General features: G+C 38.5%; 1 protein-coding gene across 1 annotated transcript; it reads left to right on the top strand.

The window, feature by feature from the left end:
• The first annotated feature begins 797 nt into the window (after positions 1 to 797).
• On the top strand, positions 798 to 23,045 carry LOC146479858 (uncharacterized). Its single transcript, XM_085110729.1, has 21 exons — positions 798 to 921; positions 1,144 to 1,239; positions 3,024 to 3,119; positions 3,252 to 3,347; positions 4,335 to 4,430; positions 6,411 to 6,506; positions 6,943 to 7,038; positions 7,416 to 7,511; positions 7,936 to 8,031; positions 8,469 to 8,564; positions 8,946 to 9,041; positions 9,353 to 9,448; positions 9,935 to 10,030; positions 10,824 to 10,985; positions 11,658 to 11,735; positions 12,633 to 12,700; positions 13,317 to 13,367; positions 15,176 to 16,445; positions 16,563 to 20,310; positions 21,017 to 21,054; positions 22,023 to 23,045. The coding sequence occupies exons 1-20, from the start codon at positions 831 to 833 to the stop codon at positions 21,033 to 21,035; spliced, it is 6,639 nt and encodes a 2,212-aa protein (XP_084966855.1). The 5' UTR covers positions 798 to 830; the 3' UTR covers positions 21,036 to 21,054; positions 22,023 to 23,045.
• Positions 23,046 to 23,619: the final 574 nt, after the last annotated feature.

The raw sequence follows: 23,619 nt of genomic DNA, 5'->3' as shown, positions 1-23,619 counted from the left end.
ACAGTTTAAGCGCTAAACGGAGGCGGACGACATTTCTTCACGCACCGTGCAACGTGATAAGCTGAAACAGCGTTGTAGCCTGTTTATGTCCTGCCAAGAAATAAATTGTCATTATACTTCGAAACTGTTGTCCGTTAATTCAAATTCATGACTGGTGGCAGAAAGGTTTGGCTGTATACAAACTAAAAATTAAAAAGTTGATCGACTTCACTGTTACAGTGTGTGTCCAGTCATAGTTGAGCATCAAAGTTACAGTAACACTTTATAAGCTGAGTATACTGATTAAATATTTGATTTCCCAGCATCCAAGGCAAGAAGTGGTAGTAAAGCCAAACATGAAAGTGACGTCACACCAGCTGTTGAGGAGACTTTGGATTTTGATAAGGACACTTCGAAAGGTGAGGATTCATGTTATTATCGTAAAAGAAGTCGTTTTTAGACCAGAAAACCGTACTGCTTTTCGTCAAGAAGCTTTTAAAGACACGCTACTTTAACGTAGCATATAATTGATGGAGTACAATTTTACAATTTCCTTTACTCGGTTTAAGTTTTAACAATTATTGTAATCTGCGATTTTACAGTATATATTTTCTGTTATCCTTTCACACATGTAAAGTGCACTTGATCATCTTATATGGAAAGCTGCGCAATATTAATTTAATATTATTATTATTACAATTATTATTAATATTATTTATGCACTTTGTTCTTGGAAACACGTTTCAACTGCAATATTGCAGAGTGTCTCCAGGAACAGTTAGCATCTACGTTACTTTACCGGTATAACATTACTGCACTGATTAAATATCTGATTTCATTTCCCAGAATCCATGGCAAGCAGTGAAAGCAAAGCCAAAAGTGAAGGTTACATCACACAAGCTGGTGAGGAGAATTTGAAGCTTGATGATGACACTTCGAAAGGTGAGACACCAGGTTATTCTCTGACCAGAACTCCTTGTTAGACTGGAAAACTGTTCAATGTTAATCTTCACAGTTGAAACAGAACTGAGGTAAGCCCATGGACGAAGATACAGCAAACGCCTCTGAACTTCAAGTACAGTGTGTGTCCAGTCATAGTTTAGCATGTAAATTACAGTTACACTTTATTAGCTAAGTATACTGGTTAAATATTTGATTTCCCAGCATCCATGGCAAGCAGTGAAAGCAAAGCCAAACCTGAAAGTGACGTCATACCAGCTGGTGAGGAGACTTTAGATTTTGATGATGACACTTCGAAAGGTGAGGGATTCATGTTATTCTCTTACCAGAAGTTGTTGTTATACAGAAAAACTGTTCTGTGTTAAAGTTCACAGTTGAAAGAGAAGTGAGTTAAGTGCGTGGGTGAAGACACAGCAAACGCCTCCTGTAGATCGTCTAGATCCGCCAGAACTGGTTATGAACTCTTTCCGGTTTTCGGTTTTGTTTGTTGTTGTTTTCATTTGCATACGTGTTTGTTTGATTGCTTTTATAATGTTTAATCAGTTGTTTCTGCTGTTTTTATTTCATGCATATGTTCATTTAACGTTCATGCAAACATTAAGGCTTCAGGCTCTCATTCAATGAATGAGAAATCTGATTCCGGGTTTCGATCAGGCCCCGCCATTATGCTACAAGCGCCCATCACTCCATCGTGGCGAAGGCGGATTCAGCTTTCAAGACCATATTAGCATTCAAAGTAAAAAAATAAATAAATAAAAAACTGAGAATACTCGCGAAAAGGAAGCAGGAAATGAATTAGAAACCTCTTTTTTGACATTTTCCGCAAAAAAATAGTGAATTAGCTGATGGCAAAAGGCAATCTTTATTAAAATGGCCAAACTCATACCGATATTTTTGTGCTATGCTATTAGTGTATTAATGCACTGAGTCAAACTGGAGTTAGTTTCTCTGTGATAATTCGAGAAAATCTGGAACCCAATTTAATTGTCGAATTCACTCTAGACACTTTGCTTTACGTTCTACCGTACAAGTGAAGGATAAATAGACATCAAAATTTCATGGAAAGACATTTTAACTGGATATAAGCACAGCAAGCGAGACCATGTATTGTTTCATAAACTGTGTATACATAATAATTTCGTTTTCCATGTATAGATGAAGTTACATAAGTTGTAACTGGCGCGTCATATGACCGAAAGAAAATAAAAATCTGGCGAAAACAAAATATTGGGATTTTTATAATATGAATAATAATAACAATAATAATGACCGTTTATCAGTTACCGTTGCATCACAGGGATAAAATACAAGCTTCAAAAATTAACACTACTACTTTAATACGATAATGTTTATTCGTCCGAAAATGTTTGAGATTTAATTTTTTTTTTTGTTTGAATTCGTTCTTACGCTTGCTTTCATTTGCGCTTGACAAAAAACTTTTGTTTTGTGGGCTTGTGCCAAGCAAGCCTGCAAAACAGGCATGTTGTTCATTTTCCTGTATGAAATACGTCTGTTCTACAGGCTGGTGCTGAGGTCACAAACCAGGCCTTACGGGCAGAATCAGTGTCACTAACGGATATCTCCTCCTTTAAATAAATTTTAATTTTAAGCCTCAATTTAACTGTTATATGTTCCAGAGAACGATTATTCATAACGTTAAAACAGCAGAAATAAGCTCAATGAATTCAAATTCTTACAGCCATCGCCTTTTTGAGCGTGAGACCGGCTTTTGTTGAAAGTAACGTCAAGTATGTGTATGATCCAGAAGACAACAACGTGGCCACAGTTAATCCGCTAAACGGAAGCGGACGACATTTCTCCCCGCACCGTGTAACGTGATAAGCTGAAACAACGTTGCAGCCTGTTTATATCCTGCCAAGAAATAAATTGTCATTATACTTCGAAACTGTTGTCCGTTAATGCAAATTCATAACTGGTGGCAGAATTAAAGGTTTGGCTGTATACAAACTAAACATTAAAAAGTTGACTTCACTGTTACAGTGTGTGTCCAGTCATAGTTGAGCATCTAAGTTACAGTAACACTTTATAAGCTGAGTATACTGATTAAATATTTGATTTCCCAGCATCCAAGGCAAGCAGTGGTAGTAAAGCCAAACCTGGAAGTGACGTCACACCAGCTTGTGAGGAGACTTTGGATTTTGATGATGACACTTCGAAAGGTAAGGATTTATGTTATTCTCTTGCCAGAAGTAGTTGTTGTACAGAAAGTGTCACTAGGAGCAGTAAGCATCTACGTTACTTTACCGGTATAACCTTACTGCACTGATTTAATGTCTGATTTCATTTCCCAGCATTCATGGCAAGCAATGAAAGCAAAGCCAAAAGTGAAGGTTACATCACACCAGCTGGTGAGGAGAATTTGAAGCTTGATGATGACACTTCGAAAGGTGAGACACCTTGTTATTCTCTGACCAGAACTCGTTGTTAGACTGGAAAACTGTTCAATGTTAATCTTCACAGTTTTAAGAGAACTGAGTTAAGGCGGGGGTACACCCGAATTTGAGTGAAATTTGAAGAGGTTTTAAGAATGGATAGAAGAAAGAAAATGATTTTTGGAACACTAACAGACAGTTGATACCCACGCAAGAGCACCCCGGGTTTCTAGTGGACTAACTTGGTATCCGTCTATTAATTATTAACCACAAATTCTAATTTTAAAACTTCACTAAATCTTCAATATTTCTTATTTCTCTTAATTTTTCTACTCTTTTGAGAAAAACTATCTCCTCCCAAATATACCTAAAAATCACCCAAAAATTTACAAAACACCCCAAAACATTGATTTGTGTAATGAGCATAGGGTTTTTGTATTGCTTGAAACGCGAACGAGATATTTCCGTTGAACTGATTTTAAGCGGCGTGAAAACGGCTTTCAGGTGTACCCCCGCCTTACAGTCAACCCAGGTCACGCGTGAACGATATTTTTGAAATTTGAACGGAGTTTTGAAATTTACATGTCAGTTTTCAAAATCGCCAACGAGATTTCAGAGTTCCCGTATAAATTTCCCTAGCTTATTGACAGTATAAAGCTATGAATTTTTCTTTACATTGCAAAATTGAATATTTCAAGAATAACAATTGTTTCCCAAGTATTTTGAATCTTTTTTTCAGTTAATGCGTCTTTTTCGGAACGACTTCCAGAGAGATGTTCAACATTTCATTCACACGTCGGACATTACAAAGAGAAATTCGAATGTTCATTTCATTCTTGGAATTACTGTTCACGTGTGACCTGGATTGACTGTAAGTCTATGGATGAAGATACAGCAAACGTCTCTTAATGTCGAGTACTGTGTGTCCAGTCATAGTTTAGCATGTAAGTTACAGTTACACTTTATAAGCTGAGTATACTGATTAAATATTTGATTTCCCAGCATCCATGGCAATCAGTAAAAGCAAAGCCAAACCTGGAAGTGACGTCACACCATCTGGTGAGGAGACTTTGGATTTTGATGATGACACTTCGAAAGGTGAGGATTCATGTTATTCTCGCCCGTAAACAGGCATATTTAGGCATCTTTAGCGTAGCTACACAATAAACTTGATTTGACTGGACTTGGCTTGTTCTACAGGCTAGTGTTTAGGCCGCAAACCAGGCCTATCTACTTTGTGGAAGCTCAATTTGAAACCTCAAATTCGCTTTTATATGTTCCAGAAAACATATAACAGTATAAATAACAATAGAAACAGGAAAAGGCTCGATGAAAAATACTTTTAGAGCTATTCAGTTTTGTGCGTGAAACGCTTTTAATTGAAAGTAGCGCCAGGTATCTGAGTTTCGAAGACGACTACCTGGTCTCACTTAGGGCGGTAAATGAAAGCGAATGAAAATCAGTGGCAAAATAGTAGAAAGAAGTAAATTATCAATATTCTCAAAAGTTGCTTTACACTTACGTACTTTATTGCTGGCAATATTACATAGTGTATCCAGGAACTTTAAGCATCTGCGTTATAGTTTACGTTTTACCGGCATAACCTTAGTATACTGATTGAATATTTTAATATATTTCCCAGTATTCATGGCAAGCAGCGAAAGCGAAGCCAAATGTGAAAGTGACGTCACACCAGTTGGTGAGGAGAAATTGGATTTTGATGAAAACACGTCGAAAGGTGAGACATCATGTTACTCTCTAACCTGAAGTCGTTGTTAGACCAGAAAACTGTTCTGTGTTAATCTTCACAGTTGTAAGAGAACTGAGTTTAGTGCATGAATAAAGATACAGAAAACACCTCCTTTTCATCAGCCTGTTTTATTCCCCAACAGAAAAATAGTCATTATGCTTTGAAACTGTGTCCGTTAATGTAATATTACTGGAAAAAAGGTTTGGCTGTATCCACACTGAAAATTAAAAGTTCACCTCATTGTTATAGTGTGTGTCTAGGCATAAATTAGCATCTAAGTTGCATTTACACTTTATGAGCTGAGTATACTGATTAAATATTGGATTTCATTTCCCAGCGTCCATGGCAAGCAGCGGAGTCAAACCCAAACCTGGAAGTGCCGTCACACTAGCCGGTGAGGAGACTTTGCATTTTGATGATGACACTTCGAAAGGTGAGGATTCATGTTATTCTCTTACCAGAAGTCGTTGGACTGGAAACTTGTTCAATGTTAATCTTCACAGTTGAAAGAGAATTGGGTTAAGTGCATGGGTAAAAATACAGCAAACGCCTCCGTAGATCCACCAGAACTGGTTACAAACTCTTTCCGGTTTTCGGTGTTGTTTGTTTGTTTGATTGTTCTTATAATGTTTTATCGTTTTCTGTTTTCGTTTTATTTATTTCTTACAATTGTTCATTTAACGTTCACGCAAACATTGAGGCCTCAAGCTCTCAGTCAATGGCTAAAACAAATCCAGTTCTGGGTTTTGATCAGCTGACGCCGCTGTAATGTTAGAGCACTGATTAAATATTCGATTGCATATCGCAGCATCCATAGGAAGCAATGAAAACAAAGCCAAACCTGAAGGTGACGTCACACCAACCTGTGGGGAGACTATAGATTTTGATGATGACACTACGAAAGGTGAGGATTCATGATATTATCGTAGCAGAAGTCGTTTTTAGGCTGGAAAACCCTTCTGCTTTACGTTAAGAGGCTATTAAAAACACACTACCTTAACGTAGCATATAATTGATGGAGAACAATTTCACAATTTCTTTTACTCGGTTTAAGTCTTAACAATTATTGTAATCAGCGATTTTGTTTGCTCTTATCCTTTTACACACGTAAAGTGCGCTTGATCATCTTATATGAAAAGTTTCGCAATATTAATTTAATATTATTATTTTTATTATTACAATTATTGTAAATATTTTTCATGCACTTTGTTGTTGGCAAAACGTTTTACCTGCAATATTGCAGAGTGTCTCCAGGAACAGTAAGCATCTACATTACTTTAACGGTATAACCTTACTGCACTGATTAAATATCTGATTTCATTTCCCAGCATCCATGGCAAGCAGTGAAAGCAAAGCCCAAAGTGAAGGTTACATCACACCAGCTGGTGAGGAGAATATGAAGCTTGATGATGACACTTGGAAAGGTGAGACACCATGTTATTCTCTGACAAGAACTCGTTGTTAGACTGGAAAACTGTTCAATGTTAATCTTCACAGTTGAAAGAGAACTGAGTTAAGTGCGTGGGTGAAGATATAGCGAACGCTTCTTAACTATTAAATCTTAACTTTTGGTGTTTGTTTTTATGGTTTATTTGTTAGCTTTATTTATTTATGTACTTATTTATTATGGGATGAAAATTGTTTACTCAATACTTAGTAACAATTCGTAATTCTTCTTCGATATTGCTCTGCAATATGCAATGCTGTTCGTAATGACCAGGTTTGAGTGGACACAGTGAAATTTAAAACTTCACCTCATTCTGTACTGTTTGGTTTTGTTCAGTATCGAACTTACAGTTGACAATTAGTCCATGTATCACTGATTATTAAACCTAAACATTAAAATATTCGTTTTCCCAGCATCCATGGCAAGCAGCGAAGTCAAAGCCGAACCTGGAAGTGATGTCACACCAGCTGGTGAGGAGACTTTGCATTTTGATAATGACACTTCAAAAGGTGAGGATTTGTGTTATTTTCTTACCAGAAGTCGTTGGGCTGGAAACTTGTTCAATTTTAATCTTCATAGTTGAAAGAGAATTGGGTTAAGTGCATGAGTGAAGATACAGCAAACGCCTCCGTAGATCCGCCAGAACTGGTTACAAACTCTTTCTGGTTTTCGGTGTTGTTTGTTTGTTTGTTTGATTGTTCTTGACTTATAATGTTTTATCGTTTTCTTTTTATTTATTTCTAACAATTGTTCATTTAACGTTCACGCAAACATTGAGGCCTCAAGCTCTCAGTCAATGGCTAAAACAAATCCAGTTCCGGGTTTTGTTCACCTGACGCCGCTGTAATGTTAGAGTACTGATTAAATATTCGATTGCATATCGCAGCATCCATAGGAAGCAATGAAAACAAAGCCAAACCTGAAGGTGACGTCACACCAGCCTGTGAGGAGACTATAGATTTTGATGATGACACTACGAAAGGTGAGGATTCATGATATTATCGCAGCAGAAGTCGTTTTTAGACTGGAAAACCGTTCTCCTTTACGTTAAGAGGCTATTGAAAACACACTACCTTAACGTAGCATATAATTGATGGAGAACAATTTCACAATTTCTTTTACTCGGTTTAAGTCTTAACAATTATTGTAATCTGCGATTTTTTTTGCTCTTATCCTTTTACACACGTAAAGTGCACTTGATCATCTTATATGAAAAGTTTCGCAATATTAATTTAACATTATTATTTTTATTATTACAATTATTGTAAATATTTTTTATGCAGTTTGTTGTTGGCAAAACGTTTTAACTGTAATATTGCAGAGTGTCTCCAGGAGCAGTAAACATTTACGTTACTTTACCGGTATAACCTTACTGCATTGATTAAATATCTGATTTCATTTCCCAGCATCCATGGCAAGCAGTGAAAGCAAAGCCCAAAGTGAAGGTTACATCACACCAGCTGGTGAGGAGAATATGAAGCTTGATGATGACACTTGGAAAGGTGAGACACCATTTTATTCTCTGACAAGAACTCGTTGTTAGACTGGAAAACTGTTCAATGTTAATCTTCACAGTTGAAAGAGAACTGAGTTAAGTGCGTGGGTGAAGATATAGCGAACGCTTCTTAACTGTTCACTCTTAACTTTTGGTGTTTGTTTTTAATGGTTTATTTGTTGGCTTTATTTATTTATGTACTTATTTATTGTGGGATGAAAAGTGTTTACTCAATACTTAGTAACAAATCGTAATTCTTTTTCGATATTGCTCTGCAATATGCAATGCTGTTCGTAATGACAAGGTTTGAGTGGGCACAGTGGAATGTAAAAATTCACCTTATTCTGTACTGTTTGGTTTTGTTCAGCATCTAACTTACAGTTGACAATTAGTCCATGTATCACTGATTATTAAACCTAAACATTAAAATATTCGTTTTCCCAGCATCCATGGCAAGCAGCGAAGCCAAAGCCGAACCTGGAAGTGATGTCACACTAGCTGGTGAGGAGACTTTGCATTTTGATGATGACACTTCAAAAGGTAAGGATTCATGTTATTTTCTTACCAGAAGTCGTTGGACTGGAAACTTGTTTAATTTTAATCTTCATAGTTGAAAGAGAGTTGGGCTAAGTGCATGGGTGAAAATAGAGCAAACTCCTCCGTAGATCCGCCAGAACTGGTTACAAACTCTTTTCGGTTTACGGTGTTGTTTTTTTTTTTTTTTTTAATTGTTCTTATAATGTTTTATCGTTTTCTTTTTTCGTTTTATTTATTTAAAACAATTGTTCATTTAACGTTGACGCAAACATTGAAGCCTCAAGCTCTCAGTCAATTGCTAAAACAAATCCAGTTCCGGGTTTTGATCAGCTGACGCCGCTGTAATCTTGGAGAACTGATTGAACATTCGATTGCATATCGTAGCATCCATAGGAAGCAATGAAAACAAAGCCGAACCTGAAAGTGACGTCACACTAGCTGCTGAGGAGACTTTGGATTTTGATGATGACACTACGAAAGGTGAGGATTCATGTTATTATCGTAACAGAAGTCGTTTTTGGACCAGAAAACTGTTCTGCCTAACGTTAAGAAGCTTTTAAAGACGCGCCACTTTAACGTAGCATTCAAGTGATGGAGTACAGTTTTACAATTTGGTGTCTCTTAAGTTTTTATAATTATTGTTGTCTTCGATTCTAAATATATTTTTTATTATCCTTTTACACATGTAAAGCGCAATTTATCATCTTATACGGAAAGCTGCGCAATAAAAATTTTACAGTTACACTTATAAGCTGAGTATACTGATTAAATTTAAATATTTGATCTTCCAGCATCCATGACAAGCACTAAAAACAAAGCCAAAGCTGAAAATGTTGTCCCACCAGCTGGTGAGGAGACTTTGAAGTGTGATGATGAAACTTCGAAAGGTAAGGATTCCTGTTATAAATATTCTCTTACCAGAAGTCGTTTTTAGACTTGAAAACTGTTCAATGTTAATCTTCACAGTGGTAAGAGAACTAAGTTAAGTGTATGGGGGAAGATACAGCAAACGCCTCTTAACTGTAAACCCTACCCTCTCCTCCCCTAAGTGTAGAGCTGCCAAATTGGCTGGAAACTTTCTCTGGATTTTTGGTTTGATATGTTGGTATTTATTTATTTACTTATTTATTATGGGATGAAAAGTGACGTCATTATATTATAGTTTATAAGAATTCGTAATTCTATTTGGAAATTTCTGTAACTGTACAATAAGCAATGCTTTTCGTAATGAAAAGGTTTGAGTGGACAGTGAAATTTAAAACTTCAGTTTATTCTGTTCTGTTTGTCTTTGTTCAGTATTTAACTTATAGTTGACAATTAGTCCATGTATCACTGATTATTTAACCTAAACATAAAAATGTTCGTTTTCCCAGAATCCATGGCAAGCAGCGAAGTCAAAGCCAAACCTGGAGGTGACGTCACACCAGCTGGTCAGGAGACTTTGCATTTTGATGATGACACTTTGAGAGGTAAAGAGTCTTTTGTGGCAGTTCACTCTTTATCACTATCATTAAATGTTGCCAAAAAGCTGAGTTTAGTCCATTGGTGATAGCTAATTGATAATGCTGTAGTAAAAGCCACTTTTTCTTACTTATAAACACCCTCCCTGCCCTCTCTAATCCTCCTGCGTGGTTATAATAAAACCCATTCGGATATAGTCCCCTTCACCTCCCCTTATAGCCTTTGAGCAAACTCTCCATATTGGTTCCGCTGCGAGACGATATAGTGCGAGCGGCGAGTCCCCGCCCCAGCTCGCGCGCGATATTCTCTCGCGGCTGACTTATAACGAAGAGCTTGCTCGCAGGCTACTCCTCTTATTAGTATGGCCCCTTTACTTTAGGCTATACAATATGGAGATCAAATGAAAGTTGGCTGTTATTAAGGTTAAAATATGCTTGCTGGAAAATAGTATAGGGAATGTTTACTTTAAAAGAGAATGACACACAACTCGCCATAATCTTACAGACACATCACTCAACTCAACAAAGCACATAAAAAAAAAAACACAGCGGCTTAAAACGACAAGAACAAAACCCAGCAGAAAGAGACAAACAGGACAACGAGATACTTGTAACAAGACAACAAAACATGACAAAACAAAACAAAGTGTAAAAGTCATGTAACACCGTATGCAAAACGCAGCACAACATAACCTGACCATAAAACACTTCACAGCATCACGAGACAATCTTGAAGTTTGCGCAGTGTCTCATAATACTCCCAAGCCGGTGTTGAAGATTTTATTAATTTGCTTCATTGTAGCAATAACAGAGGTTTATAAGAATGACGGTAATGATGAATCCGGGAAAAGGAATTTCCGAAACGCCATCAACTTTTACACGGAAGGAATTAAAGTGAACTGCAAGGATGAAGAACTGAAGGCCAAACTGTATTGCAGCAGGGCGGCAGCGCACTTTCGTTTAGGTGAGAGGTTTTATTTCAATTTTCTTATTTATTCAGCATTTATGAATCCGGATCAATTCTCATTTCTCTGTTCATGTTTCTCAATTTGCGTATTTCTCCTCGTAGAAAATGAGGCTACTTGTTAGGGCGGCCCTTGTTATTCAATATTTTCGTCATTAATTCCTGAGGCTAAAGTTACACGTATTACAGTCAGCTAATGCTGATCGTTTTCTTAAGAAATAAGAAACGAACGGAAGCATACCGGAGTGACTTTTAAATAAAAAAAATGATCCTTAAATGTCTTAAATCTGATAAATGTAAGGTACCGGTTCTGTTGAATAACCACAACATGAAGCTATCCTACTTGTTAGAGTAATTGTTGACGACTCTCTTAACTTTTGAAAATACATCACAGCAAGTAAGTCGGCCGAAAACAGCTCGATGTACTTTCTTAAGTAAATTAATTACAAATGTATGTCGAGACTTGCTGCCTACCGATTCAGAATAATAATACAGGGGACAGTTTTTCACTAAATTAGGGAGCCATTTGGGAATGGCCCTGGAACGAAGTTGTTCCAAGGAGCGCTCTTTCGCTTGTTCTTAAACTCTTTTTTCGCGCCGATTTTCTAGAGATCTGGCCAGGTGCGTCAGCCTGAGGGTAAATAAATTTTTATATCTATCTATAATTTTTAGGGAATTATCGGGATTCAGTTAGTGATGCAAAAGTTGCCACTGAATTACAACCATCTTATGTGAAAGCAATCATTAGAGGTAAGATGTCGTAAAATTCTAGACGTAGTAGTTTAAAGAAAGTAATGAGTTCACTGCAGCAATCTACCGCCGCGATATCTACCATAGTAATTCCCGATACAATCTATAAAGTGAGGGCGATTAACAATGCTTTGCAAAATATATAGATCATGACTCTTTTACACCAGATAGGTCAACGAGCCGCGAATTTATACAAAATCCATCTGTTTTTTAGAACTGGTTGTCCGTATCACATGTCATATAATTGTGAAAGATGGTACCTTGCATATATGCGATTTAATATGTTTTAACAGTGTATCGCTACACATCGCCGCAAAAATACCGAAATAACAATTGTACAGAAACGTGTTTTTTTCTTTTAACTGACTTTTATCACACGTGCAGAAGTCTGACATTGCGCATGGCATAAACCTCATGACTACTATTAACCTATTTATTGTATGAAGTGTTCGCGTCGCCCCTGTGTCCATATTAAGCGGGTTTCATCATGTAAGAAAATATATCCTTTCATTGTGAAGACTAAGCGGCTGTTCATAAAGTGGTGTTTAAGACCGTTTTCCAGAATAAGAATACGCGGAATAGCTGTTAGATTTATCTTTGAAGTAAATTTGAGAAGACATTTCTACAAATTTTCGTTGACACATGACAATTTAAGAGCGATTTTGTATTCCAGTAACTCCAAAAACCTCTTGAGGAATTTCTTGTATTATTGTATGTATTCCTATTTTGGAATAGGGTCAATCGAACGCACCCTAACAGTATTGCAAAATGGCGATCCTTTCTCATCAACCTCTACTGTCATGATCATGATACACGTGCGCAAACACACAAACTAAATTTTGAGGTAAACTAGCTTGACTTAAGAACAAATCGAGTTATCATATATGTTTTTTTTAGGAGCAAGTGCTTGTGTGGAGCTGAATCTGTTTGAAGAAGCGATTACGTGGTGTGATCAAGGATTAGCAGTATCCTTTGCTTCTTTCATTGCAGCATAAACATTCCCGGATGTAATAAGGTTGTTTTCATAATGAAAGGCAATACTGAATTCCCTTATATCTCCCAATACAAAACATGCCTTGCCCCCCACCCCCTGCAAAAAAAAAAATGATATGATTCGTATTCCTACGTTTTGACAATTTCACAAGTGAAAGAAAGTTTTAGTATATATGTATATGTCTTATAATTCTTCAGATCTGATTGCAGTAGTTGAGAGGGAACACAAGAGAACCTTGAAATGAACTACATACACTTTAATGAACGCCATTTTACCTCTACTTTTACCACCAAACCGTTTCAAGGACCATGTCAGGTAACAATCGAGTATCGATCTACTCGATAACCCTGAGGTGCAAAGAAATCCACCGCCAGCTCTGTTGTAATGCTACAAATATAGGTGCCTTTCATCCCGTCCGGCCCCTGAGGGCCGACTCGCACTAGAGATCTAGGAGACCCTCGAGCGGTCATGTTTGCCGATGAATTATGACAAAAGTAGCCGATCAGGTACAACTGAAAATTTTAATTATAACTTCTCATCAAATTTACCTGCATTCTTTAGAACGTAACAACCTTAACTTTGAAAAGATTGACAAAGAAAATGCGACGCTGTTGGAACTCAGAAACAGGTCTCAAAAGGTATTGTTATTTACTTGATTTTTAAGCATTTAGGCTCCTTGTTTTAATGGAAATAAGTGGCGGCAGTTTATTAATTTGGGTAGGCCCTGTTTGTTAGGATAGAAAATAGTTTTATTATTTGTAATTTCCAACAGAATAAATGTCTTTTACAAGGCGTTTGGGGATTAAATTTGATTCAGAAACACTGTTGAAACTTTTTTGCGGCAAATTACTTATCCCCAAGTACCTCCGTGTCCCCCCTACCTCCTCCCCCACTCGTGGTTACACGTTATAATCAGTTTAACGTTATTTTCCTAGCCCCTTGCCTTGTACACGAATTCTACTCGTAAAGGATGTACCCTTGGAACATCCTTCTTTTGTGCTTGGTAACAAAGGTTGTGCAGATGTCGTCAATATCAATGTTAAGGTCATGATGCAAGTGCACGAGTTCAGGTCCTGACAACCGCTCCTCAGACATCCTGTTTCTGAGATATGACTTGATTCTTCGCAACCTAGAGATTGAACACTCAGCTTTGGCAGAACTAACATGGAGTGTATACCCAATTATAAGCAAAACTTGTATGTTCGGATATTTGTCCTCGTCAGCATGTTTTACACACTCGATAAGATCACCCCGTAGTGGTAAATTTGGTGTACGCTATTTTCAAAAGTATTGCCATTCCTTTAACTCAAAAAGAAGTGCGGACGGTGTAGGTAAGTCCTTTCGCCAAACCTGTAGCTTTTCTGTTAAATTACGAAGACTGTCATTCTTCGCCACGGCAGATGGAACTTTGCAACAAATGATCTATAAAAGGTATGGCGATTCCGGGTTTACGCTAGGTGCATTGTTTCTAAGTGCCTTCCTCCCAGTGATTCTTGGCGCTGAGAGTGTAGCACCTATCTTGTCAGCCAGTCTAGAGGCGTCTTCAAACCATTCATGACATTCCTCTTCTGTTTAACCTTACCCTGTCAACTGCTTTAATAGCATCGTCAATCATAGAATAACCTTGGAAGACATCCTGGTCTTTCTTTTGAAGCTTGGCTGCAATGGGTTTGACTGTTTCTAGGCCATTCTTAGTAATTATAAAGGTGAACCTGAATCCGAAGATCTTCAGATTTTCTAAAAGGCCTTGTGCCTTGATTGTAGTCTGCCTGTCCCATGTGAACGATATCGTGGAAAATACTGCCTTGAGAGCAGAGACGAACAAACCACAAGAGGGTACCTCTCCCCACCCAGAAACAATATATTTTTAAATATACTTGGAATTTAGTGTAAAGGCAAAATGAATTTAAAACAAATCAAGCAATTGAATAGTGATATGCTATCCTTTCGATGCAAGAATTTAAGTGTCAAACAAGTCGCAAAGCCCTCCCCCTGGATCCGCCACTAGGACTGTGCGCACGGCGGGTTCTGGCGTCAATCTGCCGGGTGCCAAAATATTAAACATCTACATGAAATCCCGCCGCAGTTCTCGTTTGATAGTGAACTTTGATTGTGATTCATTTAGATTCTTCATCCAGCCGGTAGAGTTTGTGTCCTCAACTAGCTGCAATATATCTCGTAATGCCCATTGCCAAAGTATTCATCCTCATTAAATTCCTTTGTTATTTCCTTGCATGACATAAATGAACCATCCCCTATGCACTTTCAACCAATATTTATCGAGCTCATTTAGAAACGTTACATGACTTCTTACATTGGGAATTACGAAAAATGCAATACATATAATAAACATCACGTCAAGAACATCTCTGTTGGAAGCAACTAGTTAATAGAAAAGCCATATGCGAACCTTAGTAATTATTACCACTCTCTTGGTGATTTTCAGAGCGCTATAAAGTACCATCAACAAGCTCATAGTATCACTAAAGAAGTTGAAGGCAAACGTTCGGAAGGAACGTCATACATGAGCCGTGGTTTTGCTTACCATCGCCTCGGTAAATTCGAGAAGGCTATCGAATTTTATCAGCAAGCTCTTATAATCAGTAAAGAAGTTGGGAACAAAAATTCAGAGGGAACCGTTTATGGGAACCTCGGTAATGTTTACCACTCTCTTGGTGATTTCAAGAAAGCTATCGAGTTCCATCAGCAAGCCCTTAGTATCAGTAAAGAAGTTGGGAACAAACATTTAGAGGGAAGCGTTCATTGGAGCCTCGGTAATGCTTACGACTCTCTTGGTGATTCCAAGAAAGCTATCGAGTTCTATCAGCGAGCTCTTAGCATTAGTAAAGAAGTTGGAAACAAAAATTTAGAAGGAAAGGTTTATGGGAACCTCGGTTGTACTTACGACTCTCTTGGTGACTTCAAGAAAGCTATCGAGTTCCATCAGCAAGCTCTTAGTATCAGTAAAGAAGTTGGGAACAAACATTTAGAGGGAAGCGTTCATTGGAGCCTCGGTAATGGTTACCACTCTCTTGGTGATTTCAAGACAGCTATCGAGTTCTATCAGCAAGGTCTTAGTATCTATAAAGAAGTTGGGAACAAAAATTTAGAAGGAAGCGTGTATGCGAATCTCGGTAATGCTTACTGCTCTCTTGGTGATTTCAATAAAGGTATCGAGTTCCATCAGCAAGCTCTTAGTATCAGTAAAGAAGTTGGAAACAAAAATTTAGAAGGAAAGGTTTATGGGAACCTCGGTTGTACTTGCGACTCTCTTGGTGATATCAAGAAAGCTATCGAGTTCCATCAGCAAGCTCTTAGTATCAGTAAAGAAGTTGGGAACAAAGATTCAGAAGGAAGCGTGTATGTGAACCTCGGTTGTGCTTACCACACTCTTGGTGATTTCAAGAAAGCTATCGAGTTCCATCAGCAAAGTCTTAGTATCAGTAAAGAAGTTGGGAACAAAAATTTAGAAGGAAGCGTGTATGCGAATCTCGGTAATGCTTACTGCTCTCTTGGTGATTTCAAGAAAGGTATCGAGTTCCATCAGCAAGCTCTTAGTATCAGTAAAGAAGTTGGAAACAAAAATTTAGAAGGAAAGGTTTATGGGAACCTCGGTTGTACTTACGACTCTCTTGGTGACTTCAAGAAAGCTATCGAGTTCCATCAGCAAGCTCTTAGTATCAGTAAAGAAGTTGGGAACAAACATTTAGAGGGAAGCGTTCATTGGAGCCTCGGTAATGGTTACCACTCTCTTGGTGATTTCAAGACAGCTATCGAGTTCTATCAGCAAGGTCTTAGTATCTATAAAGAAGTTGGGAACAAAAATTTAGAAGGAAGCGTGTATGCGAATCTCAGTAATGCTTACTGCTCTCTTGGTGATTTCAATAAAGGTATCGAGTTCCATCAGCAAGCTCTTAGTATCAGTAAAGAAGTTGGAAACAAAAATTTAGAAGGAAAGGTTTATGGGAACCTCGGTTGTACTTGCGACTCTCTTGGTGATTTCAAGAAAGCTATCGAGTTCCAGCAGCAAGCTCTTAGTATCAGTAAAGAAGTTGGAAACAAAGATTCAGAAGGAAGCGTGTATGTGAACCTCGGTTGTGCTTACCACACTCTTGGTGATTTCAAGAAAGCTATCGAGTTCCATCAGCAAGCTCTTAGTATCAGTAAAGAAGTTGGGAACAAAGATTCAGAAGGAAGCGTGTATGTGAACCTCGGTTGTGCTTACCACACTCTTGGTGATTTCAAGAAAGCTATCGAGTTCCATCAGCAAAGTCTTAGTATCAGTAAAGAAGTTGGGAACAAAAATTTAGAAGGAAGCGTGTATGCGAATCTCGGTAATGCTTACTGCTCTCTTGGTGATTTCAAGAAAGGTATCGAGTTCCATCAGCAAGCTCTTAGTATCAGTAAAGAAGTTGGAAACAAAAATTTAGAAGGACAGGTTTATGGGAACCTCGGTTGTACTTACGACTCTCTTGGTGATTTCAAGAAAGCTATCGAGTTCCATCAGCAAGCTCTTAGTATCAGTAAAGAAGTTGGAAACAAAAATTTAGAAGGAACCGTTTATGGGAGCCTTGGTAATGCTTACCACTCTCTTGGTGATATCAAGAAAGCTATCGAGTTCCATCAGCAAGCTCTTAGTATCAGTAAAGAAGTTGGGAACAAAGATTCAGAAGGAAGCGTGTATGTGAACCTCGGTAATGCTTACGACTCTCTTGGTGATTTCAAGAAAGCTATCGAGTTCCATCAGCAAGGTCTTAGTATCAGTAAAGAAGTTGGAAACAAAAATTTAGAAGGAACCGTTTATGGGAGCCTTGGTAATGCTTACCACTCTCTTGGTGATATCAAGAAAGCTATCGAGTTCTATCAGCAAGGTCTTAGTATCAGTAAAGAAGTTGGGAACAAACATTTAGAAGGAACCGTTTATGGAAGCCTCGGTAGTGCTTACCACTCTCTTGGTGATATCAAGACAGCTATCGAGTTCCATCAGCAAGCTCTTAGTTTCAGTAAAGAAGTTAAGAACAAAGATTTAGAAGGAACCGTTTATGGAAGCCTCGGTAATGCTTACCACTCTCTTGGTGATTTCAAGAAAGCTATCGAGTTCCATCAGCAAGCTCTTAGTATCAGTAGAGAAGTTGGGAACAAAAATTTAGAAGGAAAGGTTTATATGCACCTCGGTAATGCTTACCGCTCTCTCGGTGATTTCAAGAAAGCTATCGAGTTCTATCAGCAAGGTCTTAGTATCAGTAAAGAAGTTGGAAACAAAAATTTAGAAGGAAAGGTTTATGAAAGCCTCGGTTGTACTTACGACTCTCTTGGTGATATCAAGAAAGCTACCGAGTTCCATCAGCAAGCTCTTAGTATCAGTAAAGAAGTTGGGAACAAAGATTCAGAAGGAAGCGTGTATGTGAACCTCGGTAATGCTTACCACTCTCTTGGTGATTTCAAGAAAGCTATCGAGTTCCATCAGCAAGCTCTTAGTATCAGTAAAGAAGTTGGGAACAAACATTTAGAAGGAGCCGTTTATGGAAGCCTCGGTAATGCTTACCACCATCTTGGTGATTTTAAGACAGCTATCAAGTTCCATCAGCAAGCTCTTAGTATATTTGAAGAAACTGGTAACAAAGATTCAGAAGAAAAAGTATATGGGAACCTGGGTAATGTTTACCACACTCTTGGTGATTTTAAGACAGCTATCAAGTTCCATCAGCAAGCTCTTAATATATGTGAAGAATCTGGGAGCAAAGGTTCAGAAGGAGAGGTATACTGGTTGCTTGGTACGAATTACCAATCTAAAAGGGATTATGAGAAAGCTACCAAGTGCTATCAGCGATCTCTTAATATTGCCAAAGAAATTGGGAACAAGAGCTTAGAGGGAAATTTATATCTGAATCTTGGTAATGTTTATACATACCTTGGTAACTTTAAGGCAGCTATGGAGTTCTATCAGCAGGCTCTTAGTATCGCTAAAGAAGTCGGTAGCAAAGATTTAGAAGGATACGCACATGAGAGCCTTGGAACTGTTTATTTCCGGCGTAGAGATTTCAAGACAGCTGTCGAGCACCACCGGAAAGGTCTAAGTATCGCTAAAGAAACTGGAAACAAAATGCTTGAAGCAACGGCATATGAAAGTCTTGGTGATGATCACCTTCTCGACGATTTTTGTACAGCTGAAGATTTTTATAAATGTAGTGTACGATTATTTGATGAACTTAGGGGTCTTCTTCAATCGAATGACAAATGGAAAATCGACTTCCGGAACAAACATAAGGCTACCTACAGCAAATTATGGCATGTTCAGTTATTACAGAACAAGACAGTGGAGGCGCTTTTTACAGCTGAGCGTGGACGTGCACAGGCTCTGATGGATCTCATGGAATCACAGTACGGCGTAAAATCAGTTCATCCAGTGTCTGCTGAGGAAACGAATACAATCTCTTCCATTTCAAGCCACCTGCCATCGCAAACGATATTTCTTGCTGAATTTGAGAGTACACTCCACTTCTGGGTGCTGCAAAAAGGACATCTTTGCCAGTTTGAGGAAAAGGCAATCAGTGATAGTTTGGAGTCTCTGACCCACAAAACATACAAACAGATTGGAGTCTTTCAAAAAGTCATGTGTGAAAATCGTTCCTTGGATGGCCCAGTAGATGAAGGATCTGAAGAGGTTCCTTATCAAAATCGAGATGAAAAATCAAAGGCATCTGCAGAAAGCGAAGACGATGCTTTAAAGGCGTTGTCTGATGTGGTCCTTGGACCGATTTCACATCTGCTAGAAAGCGATGAAGTTATCGTTGTTCCTGATGGTCCACTATTTTTGGTTCCCTATGCTGCACTTCTGGACCAACATTCCAGGTACTTGTCTGAAACGCTCACAATTCGACTGGTTCCTACACTGACAAGTTTGAAGCTGATGACAGAGTGTCCTGACGAGTACCACAGTACGTCTGGTGCACTGCTTGTTGGTGATCCATGGGTGGAAGGTATCCTTTTCAGAAGACGTAGAATGCTGCAGCTTCCGGCTGCCAAAGAGGAGGTGGAAATGATCGGCGCTATTCTGAACATCAAACCTCTGACTGGAAAAGAGGCAACAAAACCTGAAGTGCTGAGCAGGCTAAACTCAGTGGCCTTGGTACACATTGCAGCCCATGGCTGTGCTGAAACTGGTGAAATTTTCTTGTCTCCTAATCCAACGTTGGCCAAGAAAAAACTCAAACAGGAAGACTTCCTTTTGACTATGGCTGATGTGTTAAATGCCAAACTGCGAGCAAGATTGGTTGTCTTAAGCTGCTGTCATAGCGGCCGAGGGAAGATTAAGGCTGAGGGTGTGGTGGGTCTTGCGCGTGCTTTTATTGGTGCTGGTGCTCGTTGTGTCCTTGCATCACTGTGGGCCATTAGTGACGCAGCCACTCTGCAGTTTATGAGATACTTCTACGAGCATTTGGCGGAAGGACAACGTGCCAGTAAGGCTCTCCACCAGACCATGAAGCAAATGCGGGAATCTGGCAACTTCAGTGACATTAAATACTGGGCTCCTTTTGTGCTGATTGGTGATGACGTAACATTAAATTTTGGCCACTTGAGGTAAGTTGTTTGGGTTTAATTGTAAACGTCAGCTTTTAATATTTATTAATTTAAAGGATTTCAAAACCTCTTAATCCTATCACCCTAGGTCCCCAAATTCGAAACGTAAAGTGTGTCTCAGGAAATACTGCTGAGCAGCTTTCATTCGCATGAATGGTGACTGCCCTTCATTAATAAATATTTGGTTTTATCAACAGAGTAAATAAGGTAATTTTGTAGCGGTAAAGAGATTCGAGCGTTGACATTTCGAGCGAAGGGCCAACACTCGAAAAGTCAGCGCTCAAATCTCACTTTATGGTGGCCAACTTCAGCTTCAATTCTACCAGGGTAGTGGTAGCCCCAGGTCATGAGCAGTACACTGTCCTTGCAAGTGGTTATCACAAGTAGCGTTTTCAACCCGTCTCCACAAACTCGTTGTGGGAGCTGTTCGCTGACGATTGCAAATCAATCTTCGGCAATGCGTATGGGGAAGTGGATCCGTATAACAGGACCACTTGTGGCACGTGTGTGTGGTGAGAAGGGAAAAGTAGCTCTACTTGGCTGCCACTCTGGTATTATTCAGTGCTGTGAGCATTCGTAAGATTCTGGCAACACCCTGAAGCCGGTGTGGTGTCTTTGTTTCTTTCTATATAGTTTGCCTTTATTAGAAAGTGTTCTATATTATTAGCAGATGGTCATACATGTGTTGTTTTCTTTCTTGTTTCAGTAATCTTTCAGATCACTGACAGAGAGCTTTCGACGATGGTAAGTTGCAGTAATGTGAACTTTTCTTATCTCTGTTACAAGGGAATAAAAGAGTGCTAATTACTGCAGTCCGAGTCATCATCATAAAAGGATTCTGTCATACCTGTGGGACCGACTCTTATAAACGGCCAATTTTCCACAATTGCAAATTTTCTTCCCCCTCCCTCCTCCACACACACACACGCAAAGTTGGAACCTCACACAGCGACCCTGAACACTGCTGATGAGTTTGAAAATTTTTCTAGTTTTACCGCTGATAAGTGACCACTTAATACATGGTCTGATCTCAGCATGGGGGAAAATATGATAACGAGAAGTTGTATAATTCTAATATGGACAGTGATTTTTTCTCTCACACTAGAACGTTTGTTTTTGTTCACAAGAGTAACTCAGATTTGCGGGAACTCTTAAGTATGCACTGAAATTTTAGGGGTCGGCTTTAAGGACACGGGGCCCTGAACAAAACTCCTCCCGAAAACGACCTCGGTATATTTTTTTGGGAGTATTCAACTGTATTCAGATTTTCATTAAGGTTATATCCCCCCCGGGGGAGTGGAGTTTTGGATAGCTTTAGATGGGGGTGTGCCACTGGGACTTTGAAACCTTTATCATATACCAAACCATGTTCAGTCGCGTTTTGCCACCCTGTTCTAGATCAAACACAAAAAATCTCTCCCATCCTCGACTTGTGTCTTAATTTTTATTCCCGAGGACCTTTTTTGCAAACCAAATTTTTCTCATTGACACCCAATCCTAGAACAAAACTCTCCGACTTCTTTACCCTTTCCCAGACTTAACTGCTTCAACAATATACCCTTGGTAGCAACATATACCTATCTAGCATAAAAGTTATGGGAGTAGCCCCCTCCCCCAGCGGCTACACCACAAGTTGCACTGGCACTTGGCAATTTGGGTTTGTTGGATACTGTGATTACACATGTCAACATAAACATACGATGTCTGTTAAGTTGCAGAACAGCCATGCAAAACACTCTGATAATCCAAAGGATACTACAGGAAATATTCCTAGCGTTGGATGATGATATTGATGAAAGATGACAAAGATCAGCAGTTAGCGTGTTGCCAAACGTAATTTTGTTACCCGGCCAACAAGCCTAGTCTTAGAGTTGTTGTGTAATACATTTTTGACCATGTTATTGTCAAATATAATAAATTACACATGGCAAGACTGTTGCTTACAGCAGAAAAAAAGACGAAAACAAAGAATTTGGATGTATAAACGGAAAAATATATGTACAAACATTGCCCGATATTTCGGTTTGAAAAACCCATGTAAATGTCTGCTAATGACCTTTGTGTACTTTCTACTTATTGACTATGAATCAAAAGAAAAAGGCAAAAAAAAAGTTGTTAAAATCACTCAAGTAAAATTAACAAAAGGCAATATTTCTGGAGCTATGTTTTCATAAATCCAGGTATATATAAATATGAATATATAAAACATATATTTCAACTGCGGGTGAAATAGTAAATAGAAGCAAGACCCTCGATCGTAGTTATTTTTCTTCATATTCATTTATTCATCCTTCACGGGTATATTACGAACTCACAATATGACCAGCTCCCAGTTGATAGTTCACTACACCTGTATCGCAGAGGTCATGGGTTCGAATCCCTTTCAAGCGGGAATTTTTTTTAGACTTTCTTTTTGCGACTTTTTGAGTTGCGTAAATAACTTCGAGGGCCTTTCCTCTATTTAATAGTTATGTAATATAGTCAAGCACAGGATGAAATACCGATTATCGAAACGAAACATGTGGGCAATTCAAATAGGAAATGACGTTACCGTAAAGCAACAGACTAGCAATCAGATTGTGCCCCAAATCGGTAATATCCTGCTACTCCAACAGTTAATGTACATAGGCAGTAGTTGAGCAACAACTGTAAGTTTAACTCGATCGCTGAAAGTTATGTAAGTGTACTTGTATTTTCGTTTTTGCAAAGGTATGGTTGCTTTTGTACTGTTGTTTGATAGTTGCATTAATCGAGACCTGAGATGAAAATTTGTTACTAGAGAGCAGTTTTGATTCTTCGTTAATCTGGCTTTAGTAACTTGACTTTAGGCCTCTTATGCTGTGGAAACCACAAACCAAAGCATAATTTTATGCTAGCTCGAGGCTTTCGTAGCCTTGCAAAAGACGCCGCTCGTCATTTTTCAGTTTGAAAAAAGACCGTTCGCCAGCCTTTGCCTTTTATGTGTTACACTGAAAACTGTAAAGTATTGTCACACCATGAAATATTCAAAATAAACAAGTTCAGCTAACAAACGTGTTTGTCAGTGCTTATTTATTCCTCAGTGAAGAGAAAAAAGATGAGCAAGGTTAAAGCAAAACCTAACAGTACTGAATAACCGACCAGTAGCACGAAATTTTGCAAGGGTGTCACTTTGTGAATTCGGGTGATGATTGGTGGATTGCGAGACAAAATTTTAGTGAATTTAGACTACAGTGAAACCTGTTTTGAGCGGAAGCCTTCGGAATCCTTCCTAGTGTTAATACACTTGATCAGAATTATACATTGATAGTTCATTTTGAACCTCTTTAT

Source organism: Pavona decussata, unplaced genomic scaffold (assembly GCF_977016875.1).
Source record: "Pavona decussata unplaced genomic scaffold, jaPavDecu1.1 SCAFFOLD_58, whole genome shotgun sequence".
Lineage (NCBI taxonomy): Eukaryota > Metazoa > Cnidaria > Anthozoa > Scleractinia > Agariciidae > Pavona > Pavona decussata.
This window is presented reverse-complemented; position numbering and strand designations above follow the sequence as displayed.